At 46.0% G+C, this 16,745-nt stretch overlaps 1 protein-coding gene across 1 annotated transcript in view; it reads left to right on the forward strand.

Annotated features, from left to right (window-relative positions):
- Window positions 1-7,248: 7,248 nt before the first annotated feature.
- The window catches only part of LOC139233982 (vesicle-fusing ATPase), a 322,181-nt gene continuing 312,684 nt past the window's right edge, over window positions 7,249-16,745 (forward strand). Inside the window, exon 1 of the mRNA XM_070864726.1 lies at window positions 7,249-7,375. Within this exon, the coding sequence (XP_070720827.1) occupies window positions 7,364-7,375 (12 nt within the window). The 5' untranslated portion in view covers window positions 7,249-7,363. The remainder of the gene's footprint in view (window positions 7,376-16,745) is intronic.

A 16,745-nucleotide genomic window follows, 5' to 3' on the forward strand; every position in this document is an offset into this window, starting at 1 on the left:
GACATAGCTGAGGGCAAGCGCAAGTCACAAAACGAGTACCATGACCGTAATTCGAGGGAGAGATGTATAGAAATAAATGATCCTGTATTCGTCCTCAATCATGCCATGGGACCCAAATGGCTTGAGGGCACTGTCATTAACAAAGAGGGGAATAGGGTCATCGTGGTAAAACTCAACAATGGTCAGATATGCCATAAGCATCTGGACCAAGTAACAAAAAGGTTCAGCATTGACACGGAGTAACCTGAAGAAGACCATGAGATGGAGCTCACAACACCGCCAGTGAACGAGCAACAAGAGCATTCAGAAGAATGCACAGTCCCTGCCGTCAGCCCGGACAGGCCAGAATCACCACAGGTGACAGACACTCATGTCAGTGTCCAACAACCAGAGCCCCAACTGCGATGCTCCACAAGGGAGAGTAGACCACCTGAAAGACTAAACCTATGATCCCAATAAGACTTTGGGGGGGAAGGTGATGTAGTATATGTAACCTCAATGTAACACCACTGTATTACTGTATACACTCAACCTAGATGCACACCTTGACCACAAGGGGTGAACTTGTGGGAGACACTCCTTACCTGATCACACAGGTATAAAAAGGGAGGTTCCACGCAGGGTCATCACTTGGAGTCCTGTGAATAAAGAGTTAAGGTCACAGAGCGACCTTGTTCCCAGAATGTGCCTCGTGTGGTTTCATGCTGTCGAGTAAGGACTTTACACATAGCATGTCACTTGTGACTTTAATAACGGCCGTTTCAGTACTGTGGTGGAGCAGAAACCTGATTGGAGGGATTCAAACATTGAGTTCTGGGAAAGATGGACACGGATTTGGGAGGCGCCAGCATATTCAAGGAGAGGAAAGGGAGGTTGGGGATCGGGCGGTAATTTGCAAGGACAGAGGGGTCAAGGGTGTTCTTTTTGTGGAGGAGATGGTGATGATGGCAAATTTGAAGGGGAGTGGGACAGTACCTGCGGAGAGAAAAGAAAAAAAGACTTTCATTTACAGAGCGCCTTTCACGATCACCGGACGTCCCAAAGCGCTGTACAAGCAATGAAGTAATTTTTGAAGTATACTCACTGTTGTAATTTAGGAAACCGTTAACAATATCAGCAAACGTAAGGGGGCGGGGGGCGGGGGGGAGGCAGGGATGGAAGTTGGGAGTCCAGCAGTTTGGTGGGAATAGGGTCAGGGGAGCAGGCGATGAGTCTCATGGACAAGATGAGCTCGGAGAGGGCATGAGGGGCAATAGGAGGGAAAAGAAGCGAGTTCAGGGCTTGGGCAGCAGGGAAGCTAAGGGGAAGTTTGGTTTGGTGGGCCAGGGGAAGGGAGGGAAGTGGTCAAGGCAGCTGGTTGGTTGGTCCGTGAGCTCCTTGCACTTGTTGTTGGAGTTGAGGGTGGAGGAGGCACGGGAAAGCGGTTTAAGAAGACAGTTTATAGTGAAGAAGAGAAGCCGCGGGTTATCTTTGCATTCCAGGATGATCCTGGAATAGTGAACAGTTCTGGCAGAGGAGAGCAGGACCCGATAGTGCTTTATGTGATCCAGTCAGATATGATGATGAATGGCTAAACCAGTTGTCCACCATAAACGTTCAAGTCTACGTCCCTTTGACGAGTGATCGGAGATGAGGGCCATACCAGGAGGAATGACCAGGTTGAGAGAGAATAATGGTGGTCCCTCGAACGAGGATGATTTGCTTCCACATGAGTTCACAGATGTTTCAATGAAGGACCCGATATTCCAGTCCTGAACTCCAATTGAGGGGCTGGAAGATGCCTGTGCATGGATTTTTTTTATCGTGTAGTGACCATTGCATACCACACGGGCTCGACGGAGCTTGGCCTTTATCCAGTGGCAAGGGTTGAACCAGGACGACTGGAGACCTGCTCTGCTGCACGGACCTAGTGCGCACACATATCGCAGTGTGGGCTGGGCCCTGTGCTGCCTCTGGGCCCTCGGCTCTTCTGGACCCTGTGCCCTCATTCGCCGCACTTTCGCCCACGATGTTCCAGGGCCCGGTGCTCCAGCTCTATTTATAGCCCCGGCCTGTGTTGGTGTTCTCACACACCTCTATTAACTCTACAATAATGCATTGGCTAACTGTGCTGCATATAGTACTCATCCATGAAGAACAGAAATGTCCCAGGTTTGATTTGTGCTCAATTAGCTGATGTCAGCTAAATTAACAGCAGATGCTCTATTAGGCTTAGCAACCAGCATTGATGAAGTCAGGGTTTCCAATCGTGATCGTGACCCAGTAACCCCTGCAACCCCTGCCTTAAGTACATGTATAAATGCTAAGCAATGAAAGGATCAGCCCCAGCTGTCATGACTACCACAGTTTAATAATCCACTATATATTGCCAAGGTACACAGAGTAAGCGAGGCCATAAAAGCAAGGTACCAAAGACCAGGTGACAGGAGCAAACACATACCCATTTCATTTCAAAAAAACGTGGAATTTTTCTTTGTTGAAATGGTGACTAGGGCATCAAAGGTGGAGAGGAGGGTGTGATTTAGCAGATCGGCAGCTGCAGAAATATCGTGGTGAATGGAGCGCCATAGGCTAGACATTTGGGAATTTGAAAGTTCAGCTGTAAGTGACTTGGGGGAGTAACACAGAATGAAGTAGGGTTGGGAGGGGGAAGGAAGATATGGGTGGAGATCACAAGGAAGTGATTTGAGATGGCCTTATCTGTGACTGACATGATTTGAGTAGCGAGGCCATGTGAGACACAATGTCGAGGGGATGGCAGTGAATATGGGTAGGGGAGTTTATATGGAGGGAGTGATTAAGGGAGGATAGGAGAGCAATGAACTCAGAGGAGAGAGAGCATGATGAATTGAGATGGAGGTTGAAATCACTGATGATAAGTCGCTCAGGGCAAAGGCTGAGGGAAGAAAGAAGTGAAGATATTTTGCTGAGAAATTTGGCGTGCTAGTTGGGTGGGCAGTAGAGAATGAGGATTTTAACTGAGAGGCGAGAGGGATGTAACAAGTGCGATGCTCAAAGGAGGAGAAAGCACCAGAGGAGTATGGGAACAGAGCAAGGTGTGATTTGATGGTAAGAGCCACGCCACTACCATGCCGATCTGGGCAAAGTAAGTGCTGGAAGGTATAATCAGATGGGGAGGCTTAATTTACAGGGGAACATGTCATTATCCCTCAGCCAAGTTTCCGTCAAGGTCGTAATATCGATACAATCATCCACAATAAGCTCATGGGTGGCGAGGGCCTTGTTCACGAGTGGACGGACATTCTGGAGGGAGATGAGGAGAGGGACAGTGATAGCAGATCTGCTGGCAGAGCCCACAGTGGCAGCATTGGAAGGGGTAAGTGGGACGGGAATGACGTCCAGACGTGCACGCGCTCCGATGCGCAGGGAGAGGAGGCCTCAGGAGCGGGATCTCTGGTGGGCTCAGCAGGAAAAGGTAGGTGCGCATCTTTTTAGCCATTTTCTGGCGAGCGCCCGCGGGAAGCAGAGAACTGGGATTTCAGGGCCATTAGAAAGGGTTGATGAGGTAAGTGCTGTTAATATTGTGTATATGGACTTTCAAAAGGCATTTGATAAAGCGCATCTAAGTTAGCAACATTTAAGTCCAGGGGTTTAAAGGGGCAGAGTAGTGTGGATACGGAATTGGCTAAGGGACAGAAAGCGGAGAATAATGTTGTTTTTCAGACTGGAGGAAAGTATACAGTGGTGTATTCCAGAACCACTGTTCTATTTGATATATGATAATAACCTGGACTTGCGTATACAAGACATAATTTCAAAGTTTGCAGATGACACAAAATTCAGAAAAGCAGTAAACAGTCAGGAGATCTGTCGCAGATTTCAGCACATAGACAGACTGGTGAAATGGGCAGACACATGGCAGATGAAATTTAACAGAGTTGTGTGAAGTGATGCATTTTGGAAGTGTTATGTATGCAATAAAGGTTCAAGCAGAGTACTGTTTAACTAAGCAAGGTACAACCTTGCTTCTGCTTTATTTAGGCCCAAAGTGCCTGACTCACAAAATGGCTGGCCTTTTATACCAGAGCAGCACCATGTGCATGCTGCTCAGTGGCCTCCAACAATGACACCATCTGGTGGCTACAAACAGCATGTACATACATGACAGGAAGGAAGAATGAGGAGAGCTATATACAATGGTACAATTTGATAGAAGTTGCTGGAACAGAGAGACCTGGGGGTATACATACAGACATTTTTGAAGGTCGCATGACAAGTTGATAAGGCTGTTAATAAGGCATGCAGAATCCTTGGCTTTATAAATAGAGGCATAGAGCACAAATGCCAGGCCATTATGCTAAACTTTTCTAAATCACTGGTAAAGCCTCAGCTGGAATACTGTGTCCAATTCTGGGTGCCACATTTTAGGAAGAATGTCAAAGCCTTGGAGAGGGTGCAGAGGCGATTTACTAGAATGGGACCAAGAATGAGGGCCTTCAGTCATATGGAGAAAGTAGAAAAGCTGGAATTGTTCTGTTTCGAACAGATAAAGTTCATGGGAGATTTAATAGAGGCGTTCAAAATCATGAGCAGTTTTGATGGAGTAAATAAGGAGAAACTGTTTCCACTCGCTGAAGGGTCAGTAACCAGAAGACACAGATTTAATGTAATTGGCAAAAGAGCCAGAGGTGAGATGAGTTTTTTTTATGCAGCAACTTATTATGATCTGCAATGCACTGCCTGAAAGGGTGGTGGAAGCAGATTCACTAGCAGCTTTCAAAAGGGAATTAGATATATACTTGAAGCACATTGCAGGGCTACGGGAAAGAGCAGGGCATTGGGACTAATTGGATAGCTTTTTTAAAGGGCCACCACTGGCACTATGGGCAAAATGGTCTCTTTCTATGTTGTAAGATTCTATGATTAAAATCAAAGTTCACTTGTTTTAATCCTCAGCTGCAGCTTCATCTTCCGGCCAGTTTAACCACCGGCCAGTTTAACCACCGGCCAGTTTAACCACCGGCCAGTTTAACCACCGGCCAGTTTAACCACCGGCCAGTTTAACCACCGGCCAGTTTAACCACCGGCCAGTTTAACCACCGGCCAGTTTAACCATTGGCTGGTCACCTGCCTCGGGGCATTAAAATGTTGCCTGAGAATGGGCATATTCCTGCTTATCTGTTGGAAGGAACAAGTTCCATCAATCCTCTCATTCCACATCTCTCAACATCTCCAAATGCCTAAATGTGAACAGATCAAAAGGTAAAGAGCAATGAGTCACTCAACTTTTTCTTTTTTTTTAAACTTACCATTCACTAGCCAATAAAACTGATTAATCAAAATGTACCAATAATTTCTTCACTCTGTTTTTTTCCACCATCTTGTTTCTTCACAATGTGAATAGCCTGAAATACAATTTCCAAAATAACAAACAAAGCAACAAATTGCACAATTCTAAAAATAGATCACTAAGCTTAATTGTAATATTGTTAATTTAATGTTAGAAATGCCTATAAGAAATTTCTGTCTTTGGTCTAAGACTCGAGTTGGAAATATCACCTGGGCCTGGGTGCAGTCAATTTCTCACTCTTTTTGCCATATTGCAGGTGTGAGAGGGGTGCATCATGGGAGTTGTAGTTTTGAACCTGTTTCTGTGTCACTTTAATACCCAGAGTGCAGCATGGTGAGCCATATCACATGGTAACCAGGTAGAACAGGACCAGGAAGTTCCAGCTGCTCTGGATAAAGTGTGAACGTAAGAACATAAGTGAGTCGCATTATTAAAACTGTCGTTTTCAGTTTACTCTTCTGGAACTACAACACTCACGAGTTCACTGTAACAAATCAGGCAGACCATTTTCAAATAATAACTGTGATTAAATCAAAATTCTGAGCTAACAGTTATGTTTATCAGAAATTTGAATGATACGGCACAGAAGGAGGCCATTTAGCCCCCCCCTCCCCCCAGACTCTGCCATCCAATTCATCCCATTGGCCTGCTCTTTACCTATCGACCTCTCATTTTTTTTCTCCTTCAAGTATATATCCAAATCTCTTCTGAATATTACGATTAAAATTGCTTCCACCAGCCTTTCAGACAGTGCATTCCAGATCACAACAACTCGGTGTGTAAAATAAAGTTAGCTCATTTTGCCGCTGGTTCTTTTACTTTAAATCTGTATCCTTTGGTTACCGATCCTGATGCTTCTGGAAACATTTTCTCTTTATTTACTCTATCAAAACTCCTCATAAGTTTGAACACCTCTATTAAATGTCAGCTGTGGCACAGAGGGTAGCACACTCACCACTGAAAGTTGAGGTTTCAAATCCCACTCCAGTGACTTCAGCACATAAATCTAAAGGAGCTGAGGGAATGCTGCACTGTCGGAAAAGCCGTCTTTCGGATGAGACGTTAAACTGAGGCCATGTCTGCTCTTTCAGGAGGATGTAAAGGATCCCACAGCACTATTTCGAAGATAAGCAGGGGAGTTATCCCTGATGTCGTATCCAATATTTATCCCTCAATCAACATAACAAAAAGAAAAGCTTATCTGGTCATTATCACAGTGCTGTTTGTGGGAGCTTGCTTGTGTGCAATTTGGCAACCTTGTTTCCGACATTCATCATCATCATCATAGGCGGTCCCTCGAAATGTGGATGACTTGCTTCCATGCCGCAAACGGATAAGTTCACAGGTGTTTCGATGATATTTTGGATCCTGAAGGACGGAAGATGCCTGTGCTTGGATTTTTTTTAACGTGTGGTGGCTACCCCAGCCACCACACGGGCTTGACAGAGCTAGGTCTTGGTCCAGTGGCAAGGATTACCCAAGACGACTGGAGACCAGCTCTGCTGCACGGACCTAGAGTGCACCTTCATTGGCTGTGAAGTGCTTTGCGCCGTCTGGTGGTCGTGAAAGGCGCTGTATATTAATGCAAGTCCTTCTTTCTGCCCTTAACCTAGCATTAATGGATCTTAATCAAGAAAAAGAATCCTTGAATTATCGACCTTCTCAGCTGAATTGTGATCAGTAAACTGAATGTGTACACACACACAACAGCTTGTGCTGCAAGATTCACTGCAGTAAGCAGTCTGTCGGTCAACTGTTCCCATCCTTGGGCAGCGCCGACCCTGGTGATAAATGAAGGAGAAACGCAGAAGAGGAAGACAGCTGAGAATTGCTAAATAGGTGGATGCAAGAAGCTCCACGTGAAGCAAACCAGCAGTGACTGTCTGTGTGGGGACGTCGTGCGTGCTGACGTCAGGCCGGCGCGGTGACGCGGGCGCGGATGTATATAGCGACCTGTGCGCGGGGCGTGTGTGGATGTGGAGGCGGGTAGACTGAGGGGAGGAAGTGAAGCGAAGCGACGATCGAGCAGCTCAAGCCCGGGAGAGAGTCGCGATGGCGTGCCGGGTGAGTGCGGCAGCGAGATAGTGATAGAGAGAGAGAGAGAGAGAGAGAGAGTGAGAGAGTGAGTGAGAGAGAGAGAGAGAGAGAGTCGGTGTGAATGAACTGGGCCCCGCGGGGCCGGCTACAATGTAGCAACAATGTTTCCGAATATCGATACACACAATGCAAACCGATACTCCGCGTTCCAGCCGGGCTCCGAGGGTTCCTGGTCGCTGCTACTGGCTTCTTGCACCCTCTCCTGTCACTGCCTCTGGCCCCCCTCAGAGCAGAGGGCGAGAGGCCTGGGAGGGGGAGGCTGCCTCTGGTAACTACAGTCACCACACACACATTGTTGCAGAGTGCTTCTGACAAGCCGCTCACAAGTGGGCATATCGAAATAAACTCTCTAACGTGTGCACGGATAATTATGTCCAGCATTTTATGTTGCATTGCACCAATTTAATGTCACTCCTCCCGATGTTTAAAAAAAAAACATTTTGGGTGTTGTGGGAATTGCTGTTGAGGGATTTAATCGCAGCGCAAGATCCAAGTTATATTTAGAATTGACTTTTTAACTATAATTAACGCTTTATTGTTCTGAATTCCAAATGATGTTGAGGTGCTTTTAAAAGATTAGCCAACAGAGATAATGTTTGCTGGAGGGGGGTTTACTGTGTGTGGAGAATAGATGATGCTGATCACCTTGTTGAAATAATTGTTTTTCTTCCCATGGACCAGATTAAACCGATGTATGTGGATGGCTAATGTATAAGCTGCAGCTGATTCTGGGTTTTTGCCACACACCGATAGATGCATTCTGACATCTATTGATGGCATGTTTGTGGCAGGGGCTCTGGCTTAATTGTCATTTGGACACCACTTCTCACTGCAAGAAACCATTTTGTGTCCCTGTATAATACTTCTTCTTCCTATTCACCCTTCTGGCTTTTTCATTCAAATTGACATTAAACATGTCTAACCTGCTATGTGTGTAAATGCTGTTTATAAGATGATGTGAGCTGCCCATATTTTCAAATCACTGAACTGCCAAGATATGGACTTCCGGGAAGAGATAAAAGGAAAATGCTAGAAATACGTTGCTGATCCATCAGTGTCTGTCATGGTGGTGGAGGAGGAGGAGGAGGAGGAGGAGGAGGAGGATGATTTGAGGGCAGATTCCTTGTGGGAATCTCATCACAACAGTTTGGGAATATTTAAAAAAAAAAACTGCTGCTATATGTATATGTGACCATAAAGTTGTTTGATTGTTGTAAAATGCCAACTGGTTCACTAATGCCCTTTTGAGGGAAGGAAATCTGCCATCCTTACTCGGTCTGGTCCAATGTGACTAGTCGCACATCAATGTGGTTGACTTTTAGCTGTCCTCAAGTGGCCTGGCCACCTTTTTGGAACAGCTGAGGCTGGGTAATAACTGGTGACCTTGCCAGTGATTGCCCACACCCTGAAAATTACTTTTTAAAAATATTGACTTCCTTTCCCACTTTTCAGGTGCCGATGGACCTGCGATGTGTTTATATCATTTTCTGCTTTGTTTGAGCACACTTGTGTCTTAATGTTTGATGTCACATTTCAATTGAACAATTCTATTTTGCATCACGTCCCTGGAGTCGGTGTCAAACAGGCAATTTAGTGGTTTTCTTCAGCTGTGTGAAACCAGTATGTCTGGCTGTGAGTGATTTTACATGTCCCCCAGTTGTGAGTTGGGTTGTACTGCAGTTTTTTTTATTGGTTTGCAGATGTAACAGAATCAAGTTTGCTTAAATCTGACCACCTTGATAACTTGGCTTAAGCTGTCACTTGCATGTATTAAGCAAACACTCTTCTCCTTTTAATACGCAAGGAAGTTTGTCATTTGATTCAATCAATCATACCCCTAAAGAATGATCAATGAAATACTTGTTTCCATTTGTGATTACTGTGTCTTTGAATTTGACCAATATCTGAGGCTTATCGTGGTTACTCTCTCTTCCTGAAGTGAAATTCTGTTTCTGTCGGCACAATAAAAGCAGAGCAGGCCTCCAGTCATCCTGGTTAACCCTTGTCACTGGATAAAGACCTAGCTCTGTTAAGCTCGTGTGGTGGCTGATGTGCAACAGCCACCACATGTTTAAAAAAAAATCCACACACTGGCATCTTCCATCCCCTCAATTGGAGTTCAGGACTGGAACATCGGGTCCTTCATTGAAACATCTGTGACCTCATGTGGCAGCAAGTCATCCTCGTTCGAGGGACCGCCTATGATGATGACAAGCTTAATACCCTCTTTTTGGGCTTTATACCGAGGACTGGCCTGACTGCCCTGTACGTGGGTAAATCTTCCATTTTATTTGTAGAAATAGGCAGAAGTGTTGCATCAAGCATATGTCTCATGATGGAGTATGCATGCTCTTTCACTGACCTAATTGCAAGATTGACACCTGGTAATGTGGGATCCTGATCAAATCTCAATTTTCTAAACAGTGACCATTGGCCCTGCATAGAAATTATATGGTTGCCAAAGAAGTTTTATTTTGGCCTGTGTTCTGTATATTGCAGACCTCCAAAATTGGCTTGAATGTCATGTCTGCTGCCTTGGTGTATATGGTGCCAACAAGTGCTATAGTGTAATAGCCATGAAGAGAGGGAAGAGATTGGGTGCTAAACCATACAATGAGGATTTGGTAACTGGAGAGAATTATAGTTTCTAACTTTAACCTTAGCTGGTTTCATAGCTCTTAGAAGCAAAAATATTGGAGTCATTTAAAATTGCTGTTATGGGACAGATGATCTTGTGGTTGAAGTAGACTTTCCTCGTCTGTGACTTGTGTTGTTTGAGGTTTAACCATTCCTCAAGGCTGTCTTTTGCTGAAATAAGCCAATCAATTGCTAGAATTCAAATTCCTGATACATTTTTAAAAAAAGGACATGTCAAGAAATGATTTTGGAGTTTGCTTGAAATGCTAACTCTGGCCCAGAGTCCAGATGGTGAGCACTTTGCTTGAGCCACAATCTTACAGTTAATTACTCTGAATCCCCAGTGAGATTGCTGTCTTGTAAATGGTCACATATAACAGTGAATTCATATAGATGTTGGTGTGATAGTGTGCTATAGAGTTCCTTTGACTTGATTGATCAGTTTGTAATATTGGATATCACTGCCCCTTCAACCAATCATATCCTCGAATCAAGAGTCAATACTGATTGGTTTAGTTACAATGATCATCACATGCTAACAAAAAAATTGAGTAGAATCATTGGCAATTCATTACATAGTTAGAAATAAAATAATAAACCAAAAACCGTGCCAATAATTAAACAATTCAGAAAAACAGCTAAATTGCTTTCTAAACTTGAGACCCACCACACTTGTCTCTACTCTTCCCCCTTCCATATACCAGCACCAAACTCCACAATTCTAGAGGGTGGAGAAAAGGTGGCAGAAGGAACAATTGCTGATAAGGAAGAGGGACCAAGGATTACAGTGTGACCTCTACCACCTAGAAGGACAAGGGCAGCAGGTGTATGGGAGCACCATGATTGCAAGTTGCACACCACCCTGACTTGGAAGTATATCGCCGTACCTTCATCGTCGCTGGGTCAATATCCTGGACCTCCCTCTTTAACTACACTTGGGAGTACCTTCACCACAAGGATGGCAGCGGTTCAAGAAGGTGGCTCACCACCACCATCTTGAGGGTAATTGGGGATGGGCAATAAATGCTGACCTTGTCAGCAATGCCCACATCCTGGAACAAATTTAAAAAAAAAAAATTCTGATGGTGCAATAATTGACCGGATTGGATTTGTCCTGCTTTTTCTGGACAGTATTCCATTGTCAGGTAGATGCCAGTGTTGTAACTGTACTGGAACAGCTTGGCTAGACCCATGGCTAATTCCGGAGCACGTCTTCAGCAACACAGCCAGGATGTTGTCGCAGAGCCCATAGCCTTTACTGTATCCAGGGCACTCAGCTGTTTCTTGATATCCTGTGGAGTGAATTGAATTGACTGGCATCTGTGGTGGTGGGGAACTTGGGTGACGGCCAGGATGGATCATTCACTCGGCACTTCAAGCTGAAGATGGTCATGAACATATCCGCCTTATCTTAAGCTCTCATGTCCTGGACTCAGCCTTCGATGTGGATGGAGATATTCATGGAGCTGCCTCCTCCTGTTAGTTGTTTAATTTTATCACCATTCACGACTGGATGTGGCAGGACTGCAGAGCTTTGATCTGATCTGTTGGTTGTACAATCGCTAGCTTGCATGTAGTACTGTAGCTTACCCAGGGTGGCATCTCATTTTTAGGTGTGCCTGGTGCTGCTCCTGGCATGCTCTTCTGCACTGCTCATTGAACCAGGTTGGTCATTTGGCTTAATTGTAATGGTAGAGTGAGGGATATGCTGGGCCATGACATTACAGATTGTGCTGGAATACAATTCTGCTGCTGCTGATGTCTCACAGCACATCATGGATGCCCAGTGCTGAGTGCGAGATCTGTTCTGACTCTGTCCCATTTAGCCCTGTGGTAGGGCCACTTTGCCTCAGTGTGAAGACAGGACTTTGTCTCCAAGGACTGTGCGATGGTCACTGCTACCGATATGGTCATGGACAGTTGCATCTGCAGTAGGTAGATTGGTAAGGTCAAGTAGACTTTTCCCACTGGTTGGTGCTCTCACCACCTTCTGCAGGCTCAGTTTGGCAGCTGTGTCCTTCTGGACCCTGCCAGCTCCCTCAGCAGTGGTCCAACCGAGCCATTCTTGGTGATGGAGATTGAAGTCTCCCACCCAGATATGCTCTGTGCCCTCCATGCTTCTTCCAAGTGGTGTTCAACATGGAGGAGTACTGATTCATTGGTTGATTTAATATATGGGACAACTGTCAATTTCAGCACAAGTTCCCACTGCCCGGATGTGTGTGAGGAGGACTATGCAGGGTTGGCTAGGTTGGGTACACCTTTTAGTAGCATCCTAATTTGTTGCCTAGATAAATGCCGGGTGGTCCATCCAGTTTTTTTTATTCTTGTAGCAGTTTGATGTAACAGAGTGGTTTGCTAGGCCATTTCAGAGGGCAGTTAAGAGTCAGCCATATTGCTGTGGGTCTGGAGTCACATATAGGCCAGACCAAGTAAAGACAGCAGGTTTCCTTTCCTAAAGAACATTAATGAACCAGTTGGGTATTTGCACCAATCGATAGCTTCATGGCCATTAAATGAATTCAAATTCACAGCGGTCACAGTCTCGAAAATGGGTCGGCCATTTAAAATAGAGATGAGGAAGAATTTCTTCACTCAGAGGGCTGTGAATCTTTGGTATTCTCTGCCCCAGAGGGCTGTGAATGCTGAGTCTCTGGATATATTCAAAGCTGAGATGGAGAGATTTTTGGAGTCTAGGGAAATTGAGGGATATGGAGATCGGGCAGGAAAGTGGAGTTGAGCCATGATCTCTTTGAATGGTGGAGCAAGCTCAAGGGGCCATAGGGCCTACTCCTGCTCCTATTTTTTTTATTTAATGTCTCCGGATCATTAGTCCAGACCTCCTGGATTGCTCGTCCAGTAAAATCATCATCGGCGGTCCCTCGTATTGAGGATGACTTGCTTCCATGCCAAAAAGGGATGCGTTCACAGGTGTTTCAATGAAGGACCTAATGTTCTCGGTCCCGAACTGCATCCTGAAGGGTGGAAGATGCCTGTGCTTGGATTTTTGTAATGTGTGGTGGCTGTTGCACACCAGCCACACACGGGCTTGACAGAGCTCGGTCTTGGTCCAGTGGCAAGATTGATCAAGGCGACTGGAGACCAGCCCTGCTGTACACCCCTGGTGCGCACACATCGCAGTGTCAGCTGGCCCGTGCTGCCCCAGGCCCTCGTCTCTTCTGGCCCCAAACTCTGGCCTCTCCTGGGCCCCAATCGCATCGCTCCACGATCACTAGTCCAGTAACCTAATCACTATGCTACTGTACCCGGTCTATGCCAGTGTTTATGCTCCACATGAACCTTCTCCCACTCGACTTAATCTTGTGCTATCAGCATATCCTTCGAATTCTTTTCCCCTCGTGTTGATCTAGCTTCCCCTTAAATATATTTATGCTATTTGCCTCAACGCGTCCGTGGTAGCGGGTGCCACGTTCTGACCACTCTCTGGGTAAAGAAGTTGGGTTTTTACGACAATCTGACTGCTTCATGGTCATTTTTATTGATGCTATTTTTAAAAAGTTTTGAGGTTTCTTTCAAACTGAAATGGTGCTGGAAGGTCTGTGAAATTCTTGAGGTTAAGCAGTGAGTTGCTTGAGAGAAAGCAATGGAAGGTGAAATTAAGGGTTTGAATTTTGTGATTGCGTCTATGTTCAACATAAAGCTACTTGCATTCAAAGAATTACATTAGTTTGCTGAACACCATTGTATTTGTCCTGACGTGCTAAATGGTTTCATTATGATTCATCAATTAGCCTAGTTTAATCAATAAATTGTGCTGATATGTGTTTCTGTGAATAAATAAATAAATTATTGATATTTGCATTTGAGCACTCCTGCTTCAGCTGAATTGACTATTTGAGTTCTACTGTGTACAGAAATCTACCAAACAGGTACATAGAAGGTTGATCCGTTGGGCTGACCTTCAGTGGGGGAAAATAACAGAACCTGGAATAATTAGTGGCGTAATTTAATAATTGTACATTTTCAGTGAGCTTCCTTGAGATTTCAGTGGCTTTTTGTCAGGTTGGTGAGGTGGGCGGGCAGGAATCTGGAACTGCAGTCTGCAAAATGGAGGTTTTAGCATTGCAGCAGGATTGCTACTCTAGCTGGAAGAAATAGTATTTTGTTTTAACTTCAGTATCCCACAGAAGCAGCACCAGTTTAAGTTTCTGCTAATGATTCTAGGCTTGGATAAAGTGCATTTGATCTCATTTCAACTGCAGTAGCCCATGATGGTTCAACTATCCATCTGCACGCAGGCTTGGCAACGTAACTCGAGTGCTTTGAACTACCCACAAGCTGTACTTTGCTTCCTTTTGAACAAGCTCTGATTAAATGATCTGCCAGTTGTGTTTGTAGCTGTGCTGTGAACACCTTTCATTCCTGCAAAGTAAATTGGCTGCTTTGTGCAAGTTACTTCCCCTTCAACTTCCGATTGTATCCCTTGCTCTTGGTGGCTGCGTGTTTCATAAAAACATAAGGATTAGGAGCAGGAGTTGACCATTCGGCCCCTCGAGCCCGCTCCACCATTTAATAAGATCATGCTGATCTTCAACTTCGCACTCCACTTTCCCACCCGATCCCCATATCCCTTGATTCCCTCAGAGTCCAAAAATCTATCTATTTCAGCCTTAAATATACTCAACAATTCAGCATCCACAGCCCTTTGGGGTAGGTGAGGTGAGTGGGCAATGTGGATAAATGTGAGGTTATGTTACCGCCCTCAAGATGGGAGCCTGTGTGGGGAGGCAGAGGGAAGATGAGGGGAGACGGGGGATGGAGGGGAGAGTGTTGGAGGTGGGGGGGGGGGCGGAGAAACCCAGGGCGGGGGACAGGAGGGGCCACATTGCAGCGAGGATCTGGGGGGGGACGAAGTGTGTTGGAGGGGCGGGCCTGGGGGCTCTGTGCCTCGGTGCGGGGAGTGTTCAGAGTGGGGTGGACGGGTTGACTGCGCAGATGGTGGTTGGTGGATGTGGTGTGGTTGGCGTCGCGGGGGTGTGGCTCCGGGGTGGCCGGGGCTGGGGGCTCGACATCCGGGAGTGTTCGGCATTTGGGAAGGATTCTGACGGGGCGGGTTGGGTTGGGTGTGCGGGGGGAGTGTTCCCGGTGTTGGGTGGGTCCGGAGCCGGGAGGGAGGGGTGGGGGGCACGCTCTTGGGAAGGGGGGTGGGCTGTTTGGGGCTGGGATTGGGAGAGACTTCTTCACTTGGGGAGTTGTTGGCCTGTGGGGTTCCCTGCTGCTGAGAGTTGTTGATGGCAGTTCATTGGATGTGTTCGTGAGGGAGTTGGATGTGGTCCTTGTGGCTCGGGGGGTGTGGAGGGGGCATGGGAGGGGAGGTGCTGGGGTGGGTGATCAGCCATGATCTTGTTGAATGGCAGTGCAGGCTCGAAGGGCCGAAGGGCCGAATGGCCGAATGGCCTACTCCTACACCTATTTTCTATGTTTCTATTTTTTTTATCCACTTTGGTGGTAAAAACAGAGACAGACTATTATCTGAATGGTGACAGATTAGGAAAAGGGGAGGCGCAATGAGACCTGGGTGTCATGGTACATCAGTCATTGAAGGTTGGCATGCAAGTACAGCAGGCGGTTCAGAAAGCAAATGGCATGTTGGCCTTCATAGCGAGGGGATTTGAGTACAGGGGCAGGGAGGTGTTACTACAGTTGTACAGGGCCTTGGTGAGGCCACACCTGGAGTATTGTGTACAGTTTTGGTCTCCTAACTTGAGGAAGGACATTCTTGCTATTAAGGGAGTGCAGCGAAGGTTCACCAGACTGATTCCCGGGATGGCGGGACTAACATATCAAGAAAGACTGGATCAACTGGGCTTGTATTCACTGGAGTTCAGAAGAATGAGAGGGGACCTCATAGAAACATATAAAATTCTGATGGGTTTAGACAGGTTAGATGGAAGAATGTTCCCAATGTTGGGGAAGTCCAGAACCAGGGGTCACAGTCTAAGGATAAGGGGTAAGCCATTTAGGACTGAGTTGAGGAGAAACTTCTTCACCCAGAGAGTGGTGAACCTGTGGAATTCTCTACCACAGAAAGTTGTTGAGGCCAATTCACTAAATATATTCAAAAAGGAGTTAGATGCAGTCCTTACTACTAGGGGGATCAAAGGGTATGGCGAGAAAGCAGGAATGGAGTACTGAAGTTGCATGTTCAGCCATGAACTCATTGAATGGCAGTGCAGGCTCGAAGGGCCGAATGGCCTACTCCTGCACCTATTTTCTATGTTTCTATGTAGAGAATTCCAAAGATTCACAACCTCTGAGTGAATAAATTCCTCCTCATCTCTGTCTTAAATGGCCGGCCCCTTATCCTGAGACTGCCCCCTAGTTATACATAGTCCAGCCAGGGGAAACAACCTCTCAGCATCTACCCTGTCAAATCCCCTCAATCTTATGTTTCAGTGAGATCACCTTTCATTCTTCTAAACTCGTGAGAGTAGAGGCCCAATCTATTAAATTGCTCTTCATAGCACAACCGTCTCATCCCAGGAATCAATCCAGTGAACCACCTTTGCACCGCCTCTAAGGCAACTATATCCTTCCTTGGATAAGGAGACCAAAACTGTGGCCAGTACTCCAGGTGTGGTCTTACCAGAGCCCTGTACAAGTGTAGTACAACTTCTTTGCTCTTGTACTCCAACCCACTTACAATAAATGCTAATGTGCTGTTTGCCTTCCCAATTGC

Source organism: Pristiophorus japonicus, chromosome 21 (assembly GCF_044704955.1).
Source record: "Pristiophorus japonicus isolate sPriJap1 chromosome 21, sPriJap1.hap1, whole genome shotgun sequence".
Lineage (NCBI taxonomy): Eukaryota > Metazoa > Chordata > Chondrichthyes > Pristiophoridae > Pristiophorus > Pristiophorus japonicus.